Below are 11,826 nucleotides of genomic sequence, written 5' to 3' on the forward strand. Positions count from 1 at the left end.
TTGACTTTTCCCTTGTGTGGGGGGAACAACAACCCAAGGAAGCTCTGTACTGCTTAGAGCTGCTCATCAAGCTGTTACGTGATGAGGGTAGTACAAGAACAGGCTGATGCTGTTAAATGGTACTTGGTATCCCAGGGTACGCTGAAACAAAAGTTTTCAATAGTAGAGCAAGAAAAGTGCAGTAGCTTTAATAGGTAACATCCCAAGCTTGTCACTTGTTTTGCACGTCTGCAAATCCTGATGATCCCAAATCCACAGGCTTCAGTCCCCCCCAGTTTCCACTATTCTTTCATTCAGGGATCTCATCTTCCCTCCTTCGGTTTCCCTTTTTCCTGGAGGCAGTGTGTAACTGAGGATCTGCCTTGGTTTCCACCCTGTCCACCCCCCAGTCAGCTCTCCCCTCTCCCTCTCAAACACCAGCATTTTTGCATTTTTTTTTTCCCCAGTCTTTTCCTTCCTAAACTTCCCCACCAGCATATCCGAATCTCTGTGAGACCCCATTCTCTTTCTCCATATAAATGATCTTTCATTTCAAATAGGTAATGTCACATAGCAACTGAGGTCTTTACTTAAGGACAATTTCCCTCAGACTTCTTATCCCCACTGAACTGCTTTTTAAAAAACCAATTCCTTAGCCCATTCCTTTACGCATGCGGAGGGTTGGGGCCTTCAAGTTTGCCAGAACTATGCGGCCGTTGACTTAAATCTGCAGCATTCAAAGCGTACAGATGGCCTCAGTTTTCTTCAGAGCTAAGTGTTCTCAGTCCTGTTTTCTTGGCTTAGGGTTTGTACAGCTTTTGACATCTGCTTTTGTTTGATGCTCTTGCTGCTGTGTGTGCTACAGCGATACAACCTGCGGTTTTGTTCCCGTAACTCACTACTCGCCTGGCTCCACAAGGAGCTGTGGGCTGGCTGGAGTGGGTCCAACACGCGGGTGAGAACTCATCTCTGTCTTTATCGTGTCTTGTTTGCTGGCTTAGTGCCACAGAGGTTTTTGCTGCTGGGAGAGTGTTGGGTGTGAAGGAGAGCGATGCAGCTGGAGAGGCAGCCAGCACCTCTGAAGAAGAGGGCATGAGCGCCATTTCTAAGGCAGGCACCAGTGTTTGTTAGGTTTGTTTTGTGCCTTGGGCTGCTTATCCATATAATAGCTGGGCCTGCATTCATCACGCTGCAGTTGCTTGGAGTTATTTGAACATTCTCTGTGTTGATGTTTTTAGCGTTTCAGGTTTGATAAAGGCTGCAAGCAAAATCCTGAGTAAAATTCAAGCAGCTGACGTGCAGCCTAGTAACATGAGAAGCTGCCTCTCCGCATGCTGCCCTCTGGTCTTTGAGATCCGGTGGGCTGGAGCAGTATGTTACCAGCGTTTGGTGTTGGTCCTGCTGTGCTTCCGTTACCCTCTGGATGGGATCAGGAACTCCTCCTTTCCCCAGGCCTCACAGGGAAGGGGAGGCTGGGGCTCGGTGGAATTCTGCTTGTTCTGGCTGTGGTTCCCCTCTATCATGTTTAACGAGTGGATCAGCACAGGACATTAACCACTACGTACAGCTCTTAACAGTGTAGGGCCAGGGAAAAAAAATTCAGACCATGTGAAATGGAATCGATCTTATCAGCATATACACTATAAATACAAGCATGGAAAAAATTAGCTCTTGAATCACATGAACTGGCATAGCTGTATTTTTTTCAGCGCAGTTGTACTGATTTATGTAGTGTAGGGTATGTTCTTAGTTTAAAAATGTTTTCCAGCTTTAGGCAGACTGAAAATGTAATTCAGCAACTGTAACTTATTTCTGGCTTTTGGGTTAGCTGCTATTGCCTCTGGATTACAGACTAATGTACCATAGCCAAGTGGCTCTTTCCTAGCTGTAGCTCCTTTAATGTGACCAAGCAGACCCGATTTTTGCAGAAATTAAGTAATGTATCAATAGCAAAAGTCAGGAATCTAAGCCTGAGATGCTAAGAGAAGTAAATTTTCAGAAAACCAAGCAAAAAAGCAAGACTTACAGGGAAAACATGTATTCCATAGGAATATTCTGTGATAACTAATGAGGCACCCATGCTTCACACAGGTTAGACTCCTGTTTCAGCAACAAGACCTTTAATGGTCTACTGCACTCACTTACATATTAGTCAAACTCCCGAGAGTAACAAAATTAATGAAATTTTATTGGCAAAAATCAAGCTGAACGTGACCTATGTAATTCAACAGAAGCGAGCCTCAGTTCAGTTTATCAAAATACTTCAGTTTTCCAGCAGGATCTGGAATTATCTGTGAAAGAAAGAAAATTAAAATGTTAGTCACAAAACAAAACCACACAAACACAACAAACTCTAAAACCAGAACAGCGTAGTATTCCATAATATGATGCTAAGGACAACCCACAAGCAACAGTGAAGAGTAATTTATCAGTTGACTTGATACTAGATTACTGTTTATCTCTAAAGGTACCTAACAACAGTAGCAGAAAGATTTAACTGATTGGGGGAAGGGAGAGTGCAGCCTACCAAAGGAAGAATTTTGACAGTTGGGAGCACATACATCTATGTTGCTTGCCCCAAAAGCAAGATATTTTAATAAATTAACATCTGTAATCAAGAGTCTTAAAATTTACTTACAGTTCTTCCCTTGGCCACCACACTCTCATGGCTTCCTCTGGTTTGATCTAATTAAATCAAGCACATTTAGAAGGCATGGCTATATCTTCGAGAAAGGCTTTTGAACTACTCTGCTATTTGTACTCTGCATCTTTTGCACAGAGGAGAATGCTTATGTATTGTTTTAGATCTTTAAATTGGTAGTATTGGAGCTGTTAATCTTAGCATTGTAAGACTGTTTTTTAGAAAATACATTGATGTTGTATTATTTAGGTGATCCACAGTTATGGAGAGCAGAATTTTTCCGTGCCAAAACACATCTGTTAGGCCAGCCAGCCCTCTTTCATTCTACAGTCTTAATATCCAGCTTCCCCAATAAGACGCTCCTCTGCTACCTTGAGAGGCGACTCAGCCTCCAGTCATCCTGGGAAGTTTTCACATCCAGCAAAGAAATATGGTTTAACATTCCACTGTTTTTACCGTCAATTACAATGCTCACTACTCTGCTCAGAGGCCGCTGGGACCTGCGTTTTGTTGAGACAGCTCTTAAACAACAACGCTGTCATCACCAGATGGTTCAGAAGGAAGCCACGTGCTCAAATAAATGACAGTGATCTCATCTGAACTAGGCAGCTCAGACCTCTAGTGAAAGTTTCATTATTCTGCTGAGGCTTGATCCAAGCCAGAGAACGCAAGTCCAATGGGTGTTTATCTGAACCCTAGCTCTTCTGCTTGTAGTCACATGTAAGCCAGTAGTAACAAAGGAGGAATAGCTATTGCGCAGCAAAGCAGTGCTCTCTGCTGGAGTTCTGACAGTGGCACACTGGCTCTGTCTGATACTACAGCAGCCTGGGAACTTGTATCTTTCTTTTTCCGGGTAGTGCCTAGGATCCACAGTAAGACTCGACAGAACCAAGAGTTTATACGGACAAATAACCGAGAAGATAGGACAGACTCAAGAGTTTCCAACTTCCGCTCATCAGGTGTTAACAGGAAAAAACTCATTGCTGCTCAAGAAGAGTTTTGTTCATACACAGGGAATTTGAAACAACTAGAATATGCCTAGTGTGAGGGAAATGAGCTCCTAATGAAATCAGCAGTAATCCAAAAGCTGCAGCTATAGTAATGTGAGTTTACGCATATCATCTCATTGAAAGTTGCAAAGACCTTGGATTTGGCTTTAGTGGAAACGATAATTGAGTGTTTTTTAGTAGTACATGCATTTAAATTTAAACGGTGACTTACTGTTTCACTGCCCGGTTTCCAACCAGCAGGACAAACTGGAAAAAAACCAAGACAAAGTTAGTAAAAGTATTTTTAGACGTACTTTTGTGCACTTAATAGTCTCTTTCTGAACTTGAAGTAAAACAGCACACAAGCGCCACCTGTAAATATCTGCAACTGTTAAATACGCAGTTTTCTTTATACATGGGATGGTGTCGTAACAGTTTATACCTGATACCACCTACCACTTCTGTTAACTGGAAACTGCGTATCCCTGGATGGATGTCTATGCTTTGGTTTAATTCTCATGCCCTTCTAGACAAAGTACTGGCAAAGCAATATCTGAGAATGAACACCTATTCTAGTAGAAAGAAAAGTTTCATGATAAAATTCAGGTGACTGCACAGAGACCTACCTTTCTTTCTTGAAAACTAATGCTAGGCGAAATTTTTTAGCAAAGAAATCAGTTCAAAGATTCCGCAAGAGACCGAGTGATATTATTGGAAGCCTTGCTCAGGAGTAAAGGGATTATAGCATGCGGTTAACGTGCACTGTGGCTGGGAGCCCTGTGACTACCTGGACAGTTGCACGTTCTGGAGTGAAGCTCTTATCTCTTCAGAGCTCTCCCTCTGAGGCTTTAGCCCAATGAGTGATGCCATATTACACTGCGTTAAGGCATGCTGTCAGGCAAAACATCACAAATGCAATTAGGAATTGTGGAGAACTTTTTTTCCTATTCTGTGCAAAGAATCCAATAAGGCATCTAGGGAGGCTTTCCTCAGCGTTCATGCAAAAGCTGGAAAAAAAATGTTGTACTCCAGAAACACACTGCAGATCAATATTCTGTAAGACACCTTTGTAACTAAATAAGAGAGGCTAAATTTCCTTAGTCAAACGTGTGTAGCCTAACTGTCAGCATTTATCTTTTAAAATCTGTTCAGCAAAGCATAATAATCATTTGTACTTTCAGCTAAAGGTACTTTCAAATGCCAGATGAAATTGACTTGAAATGGAAGTTAAGCTGTTTAACATGTGTATTAATATTTTAAAAAATCTTTAAATAAATGAATGTGTTTATTTAAACACATCTAAAGAAACGTGCAAAGTTCACCCTATGCTTGAACTGGGGGAACATGAATTCTTGAGATAAAGTAATGATCTGATGCCAGTGAAAACTTCTTTGTCAGGGGAAGATGATCACATAGCACTTGTAAAGAAAACACAAGTAATGGTGGTCTAACTTTCACAGTATCACCACGTATCTTGACATGAAGCACTCTCAATTACTTGTCACAGATCCTCAATGAATGACACAGGACAAGGATGGCTTGCATCTCAATTATTTTAGTATGCCAAAATGTACTGAGATATTGGGCCTGATTCTTCATGGCCTCATTACTTTGTACAGAGTTACGCTTGTGACAGATGGTACATAATACCTTAATTCAGACCAAGGAATGCTTTATGCTCTGCATTCTCATGGATGTGAAGCAAAATGTGAATTACTATTCTACAAACAACCCATGGAGGTACTGGGACCACAGAATCTTGTAGCAGGGCAATCAAAACCCTTCATTCACTGCATGAGGCTAGTCTCTAATGCTACCGAGTACCTTTCTTCCAAAAAGCTACAAATACAGCTCCCAGTCCAAGTAAAACAATCTTCAACATGAAAGTATTTAAAAGAGCACCTTCTCCATGTTTGTCTGTGTATTGGAATGCTTGTACTAAACGAAGCGTTTCATCCACTGATCTCCCAACAGGAAGGTCATTCATCGTGATCTGTCGAAGGATCCTCTTCTCATCAATAATGAAAAGGCCTCTGTGAAAACAGTTTGTGTGTGTGTGTGTGTTAGGAAACAGAACTAATTACAGTGTTGTGTTTACACACTATTTTATGACTGCTGCATGGGACGAATTTGATCTCTGCAAATACCATACAATACCCACCACCTTAGAATACTAGTAACCTACTATTCTTTACCTGGGGTATCAGATGACATGAGCTGAGGGTAAGTTAAAAAAAATAAGGATAGTTCTCTGCAGGACATAAAACTAAGCTTTGACAGGCTCTGCCAGAGGATGTTGCAGATGCTATGTGATGTTACAGGGATCCCAAAAGCAACTAATCAAGTTTATGAAAGATGTATCTCTTGAGGCCATTAGTTACCCTTAGTCTTGACTCTGCTTGGACTTGGGAGGTCCCTGAGTAACTGCAATTCTGGGGAATTCTGCATGTTTGCCCTGCCCTAGGTGTCTGTTGATGACATCTCTTAAACAGGGTACTAACCTTGACCCCTGTTCTGACTCATTATGACTAATTTTTTTGCGTTCTTCAATATTTATTTTGTCTCTCGGCATGAATCCCCAAGTGAAATCTGCTCTCAAAGAAAAATTTCAAATGCTTCTTTAGATAGATATAAAGTAGTAAGCACTACGCCCGCAAAAAAAAAAAAAAAAAAAAAAAAAAAAGAACTGTAACCAAGTGAAATACCTAAGTGTATGCCCTTGATCTTCCAGATACACTCCGTAATCCTTTGAAATTTGGTGCGTCAAATCTGAAAGAAGTGGAATCTTCATAGGTCCAAGTCCTCCTTGTTTTCGAGGAGTATTAATCCTTTGAAAGAAATGAGATACAGATGTATTTCTCAAAGATTTATATTCCCTATGCAAAGCTAAAGGTCACAAACCAGAACAGTATAGGCAGGAGGATTTAGTGCAAGTGAATTTTTTTTTGTTCTGCACCCAAGGGAGATGAATACTATTTATGGTTTGAGCAAAATGGTCAGTAGATCTTTTGCAGTTTTTGGCCACATCTATTAACAATGACCTCTTTCTTATCAGTCTTATTTGCTTTATACCAATGTGCTCGTGAATTGGGACAGTGTGATGCATTTACGGATACTTGCATCCTTATTGCTTTTTTTTTTTTTTTAAAGTATTTTTTGGACTGAGACATGATATATTTCAAGCAACACATATTAAACAAGCTTCAAAGATAAAGGTACTTTCATGCACTAGATTTAAAAATTTTTACCACTGAAAAATATTTTAAACATTTGTATAAATAGCATCACACTTTTACACATTATGATATACCTACATAGGCTAATAATCTGGGGATACAGTTCTTCAGCTAAGATGGACCCATGAATAATTTTTAGTGAAAGGCAAGGGTAAGATACATACCATGCTAAGTGAGTGAACTTTGAGTCCACAGAACATGCTACTACTTCGGTATTTATTGCTCTGAATTCTTCAATTCTGTCACTGAAGGCGATTATCTCAGTTGGACATACAAAGGTACTAGATAAGAAAAGATAAAGTCAAAATTTCATGAAACATCCAGTAAATTCTCTGTTTAACTTCAAATTGTGGATTTATCATAATTTATTTCAGCTTATACTTATTTTTTATTCTTCTTCAAGTATTTAACCAAACTGCTGCCTGACAAATCTTCTGAAAATTATTTTTTTGTGTGGAGACACTAATTATCGGACACACTTATTAGGAAAAAGACCGTGTTATGATTTTACCAACGCATGATGAAAACACAAACGCAAAGAACGTATTTTCTGTTGTCACTCCTTTCTTCTCCCTCAAACCCTCACCAAACAAAAACCCAAGAGCTCAGAAAAGGAGAAAAATTAATGAATTATTAGTCTAGTGTAGCTGCATTCAGTCTTGGTATGTCTACAGTGGTCTTACTTACAAGTCGAGAGGGTAGAAGAAGAAGACAAGATATTTTCCTTCATAATCTGTTAATTTCAGCTCTTTAAACTCTCCATTAATGACTGCTGTTCCTTCCCAGTAAGGTGCTGGCTTGGAGACTGAAACACAAAGGACTTTCAATTAAAAGTCAGAATACGAAGCACATGTTCAAAGCAAGCTGTTCATTAGTCAGGTGGTGTGCAAGGACTACTGTTCTTCTTCCTTTTGCTTGAAAAACAACATACTGCACACAGTTACAAAATGAAACATTCTTACAACTTTAAAGAGTTCACAGCTGGCAGAGGTTACAAAGTGATGAAGAAATGTCAGTTTCAGTACACATGGAAAGTAATTTGACCAATCTGGGTTTATACAGGAGCCCTCTGAACCACTGATAACCAAGGCCACACAAACCTTATCTGGGCATATCAAACAAACCACATGTGCACCACCAGTTCATGGCCAAACATCTATTAGGCAGAAAGAGAAACTGTTTTAAGATTTCAGGAACCCTCAGTATTTTGTTATGAATAGCTCTTGTGAACGAGAAGCATAAGATGGTTCAAATTCATATTGCTACTTTTTAGCCATGAAAAACTACCGGAATTCAAGGCCACAAAAAATGTTTGGCTACAACATGTTTAGAGACAAATGCCCCAAAATGCAGTGTATATTTATTAAATTACAACTCCTAATCAAATTGTAATGTGAAGACACTTGGGTTTTTTTAAAAAAAATCCAATTAAAATGCATGAAATATATTTACTATTCCTACCAAAAGGGATTAACACTGAATTTAAAATATTAAAAATTATTCTGCCCGGTCCTATTTTCATAGTAATGTGAACTCTGAGACAAAGGATAGGGTATGCTGGAGATAACAAGGTGATCTGAATACACTTGTGATGTCAAGGACATTGACACACAGCTCCAGGAAATTAGGGAAAAGCTGCTGAGAAAAATATATGGAATCTTCATTATTATCTGGATGATGAGTGCGTTGTTGGGGTCTCCTTTTCTTAGGACAACCCAGAGCTGTAGAATATAGTTAAGCGAGGACTTATAACAAGGACTGCAAAAAATACCCCAAATCATCAGGCAGATCATGCCCCTGAGTGGGAGGGCGGTCATCTTTGGTTTCACTTGATATAACCCACAAGGGACGCAGCAATACAAGTACAGAGAGTCAGTAGGTATGACTGATCATTTCAGTTTACGTTTTTTGAAGAAATGCTCTTCCTCCTCTCAAGTCTTCCGCAGAATTCTTTCTGGTCAGATTTCAAGCCCCGGACTTGCAACGTTTTTTTATTGAGTCTTTGCAGGTATGGGACTATTTTCAAGTGAAAGCAAGAATTAATCCCCAAGTTATTTTGAGCTCTCAAAAGATGTTTCAAGTATGTTGCTTTTTACGAGATAGGGACACCCCAAATCTAATCGCTTTGTAGCAAAACATTCTCTTCAACCGACCTTCAGATTAGGAGGGAGAAGGAAAAGAAATTGAGTAAAATATGTCGTACCTTGACCTCTTTCTACACCGAGATGATTTTTGGGGGGTTAAAAACACTTGTCTGAAGCGCTGTGCTATCTGACATTACAAAGGGAGGAAAAACCAAACAGAATTGGTTACAAATATCTTGGCTGTTTTCCCTTTCTTTTTTTTTCTTTTTTTTTTTTCTTTTTTTTTTTTTTTTTTTTTTTTTTTGCATCAGCATCTGTTTGCAAACGTTTAAAACAGCCCCGGCTCGGTGGAGGAAAAGGATGTAAAGGCCGTCAACCCTCGCAGCCAGGGTCGTTTCTACCCCTTCCCCTCTCCGTTCTGCAGAACGGGGCCTTGAACGGGTACCCCCCCCCCCTCCCCCAAACCCCAAAACACCTCGCTGCCGCTCGTTTACACCCAGTCCCGCTGTAAAGTTATTTAAACCGCAGGAGAGCGCAGGCCGCAACAGCAAAGCCACAAACCTAAGCCCAGGGAGAGCCGGTCAAGGTGACGAGAGAGCGGGGACGCTGGGCCTGCCTCCCCTCCCTCCGCCCCGAGGCCTCTCCCCGGCAGCGGACGCTGCCCGGGCCGCAAAAAAACCCGCTTCAGCCGGAGGGGAAGGGGTTGGGGGGGGTGGCCGTTTCGGCAGGGACACCCGCCACCAAACCGCGGCGGGGAGGGCCGGGGGCTGGCAAACGGCCTCCCCGCCGCCGGCCCCGCTCTCCCCTCCGCCGGGGATGGCGGGCGGGAGGGCCGCCACCCCGCCGCCGCCGCCGCCGAGGGCCAAAGGCGCTCTGCCCGAGGTGGCGGCAGCCCCGTTTGCCGGCGTCCGCGACAAAAGAAGGGGTCGCGCACCCGCTCCCTCGGTAGCCCCGGCACCTACTCTTGGCCTGACTGAGGTGCAGCGAGTGGTCGGAGACGGGCACCCGGGCCGCCTCCCCGGGGTAGACCTGTCCTCCCGCGTAGTAATGGCACTGCTCGTCCCCCCGCTGCCTCGCCGACCGCGGCTCCTCCGCCTCCGCCTCGCTTCCCAGCCCGACCAGCACCACCAGCAGCACCACCAGCGCCCAGCTCCGAGCCCCGCCGACCGCCTCCATGGCCCGCCGAGCGAGTGCACGTCCCGGCGGAGGGGCGGAGCCGGGCCCGGTCCTCTCCTCACAGGGGCCGGCAGCCCGCTCGGCCGGGCTCCCCGCGGCGGTTGCTCTGAGGAGAAGCGGCGCCGACGGGCTCCCCGCGGCGGTTGCTCTGAGGAGAAGCGGCTCCGGCGGGGCCGTGGCCTCACGGTAGAGCCCCGGAGGAAACGGTAAATGGACGTAGGGGTCTGTGGGGAGAGAAGAGTGTGTGAGGAGCGCGGCTGCAGAGGGAAACTCTCTGCCCGTGCCTCAGATTTGCCGCCCGGTCTCTCTCCTACGCGCGGCGGGGTGGTTTCTGTGGGCATTTCATAGCTGGCGGTCGTACCAGTCGGTGCCGAGCGCGGCTACGGGTGATGTTAGCATCCCTCAGTCGGAAGGCATTCCCAAATAACTGTAAGTGAGAGGGAAAACCAGTAAAGTCAATGCAGTAAAAGCTGGAGAGAATCAGGCCTCTTGTGAGTGGAGAAAATGCTGAAGGACAAACATGGGTTTTATCTGCGGAATATAATGTTAGTTAAATAGCACTAATTTGAGGTTCGTACATGACTAAGTATACATAGGCATGGAACAGAGTTCAAAAGAGCAACAACAGAGGCTTTCTGGCTGCTGCTGTACTATAAAGACTTCTGCAAGTGATTAAAAAATGGAAAAATTCATAAGTGAAATCCAAGATGAAATCCAAATTTATATCACTCTTCAGTGTCCACACAGAGAACACGGGCAGCCTTCTTTCTTTGCTCAGTGATGAAATACTTGAACCGAATGCTGATTTTCGTGTTTAAATTGATGAAATTAAGCGATGCTCTTAATATGTAGTAAGAGAAACTCTGTGCTACATTCACCCAGTTGTACAGCTCTTCTGAAGTTGGTAGGGTTTACCACATGCAAAGGGAAAGCTCTTAAATCTTTCCTCCACTGCCTTCAGGCTGTGTTCCTGCATGTCCTGCCATATTCAGGCCCACAAGGATGGTTCAGTTTTGGCAAAGGTCTGGATTGCGGCAGGGTGTCATTGCCACGGTGGCACTAAAGTCACGGGAGCAGGGAGCGATTTAGGCTACTAAAGCAGTTTAGAAATGGTTATGGAGGTTCTGTCTGTTCTTGCTTGTAATAAAATACCTCACTGTCATTTAAACGACCTAATATAAAAATACCTTGGAAAAATTAGCATAGTACATTGTAGCAAGATGCCTGTCGCCATTTCATGGAACAGATGGAGCAGATGTTCAATATTGCGCTGGTGAAACTAGCAGTTGGTTTTATCCTCCTCATGGTTTACAGGGACATTTTAACAAATATATTGCATTGCTTGTCATGCATGACAGAAAATCTGTAGCGTAGAAAACTTTGCTGGCGAAAGGAGGGTAGAAAACATCAGTTTTGTAAGTGGTGTTGGATCGGAATGACCAAAATTAAAATTACCAGTTAGAGAAGTGTTCTCCTTTTTGGCTCCTGATAAGGCTGGACTGGTGGGATCAGCTGCGTGTGCGCTGACTCCCAAGGGTCCTTGAAGAAAAACTGTATCAGGCTGAGAAGGGCTAGATGGTGTCATTTGCTTTGACGGGAACTTCATCCTGACTTCTAACTGCTGCTAATATTGTCAGCTAGCTGAAGTGGTATGGCTGAGTAAATCTAAACATAAACTTCTTAAAATCTGCCACTCAGTAGTGTAGAGGGATCACAGATAT

The 11,826-nt window shown here is 43.1% G+C and overlaps 1 protein-coding gene across 2 annotated transcripts; it reads right to left on the reverse strand.

The window, feature by feature from the left end:
• Window positions 1-2,146: 2,146 nt before the first annotated feature.
• On the reverse strand, window positions 2,147-10,366 carry PRDX4 (peroxiredoxin 4). Of its 2 annotated transcripts, XM_049835033.1 has the most exons (8): window positions 9,892-10,366; window positions 7,533-7,650; window positions 7,010-7,126; window positions 6,315-6,437; window positions 5,512-5,642; window positions 3,842-3,876; window positions 2,618-2,664; window positions 2,147-2,270 (listed from the first exon to the last, which is right to left on the reverse strand). In XM_049835033.1, exons 1-8 carry the CDS (start codon window positions 10,103-10,105, stop codon window positions 2,267-2,269), a joined length of 789 nt encoding a protein of 262 aa, XP_049690990.1. In that variant the 5' UTR covers window positions 10,106-10,366; the 3' UTR covers window positions 2,147-2,266. The 2 variants fall into 2 exon arrangements, with proteins under 2 accessions (XP_049690990.1, XP_049690989.1); XM_049835032.1 differs by lacking the exon at window positions 2,618-2,664 and having other exon boundaries at window positions 9,892-10,232.
• Window positions 10,367-11,826: the final 1,460 nt, after the last annotated feature.

Source organism: Accipiter gentilis, chromosome 32 (genome assembly GCF_929443795.1).
Source record: "Accipiter gentilis chromosome 32, bAccGen1.1, whole genome shotgun sequence".
Lineage (NCBI taxonomy): Eukaryota > Metazoa > Chordata > Aves > Accipitriformes > Accipitridae > Astur > Astur gentilis.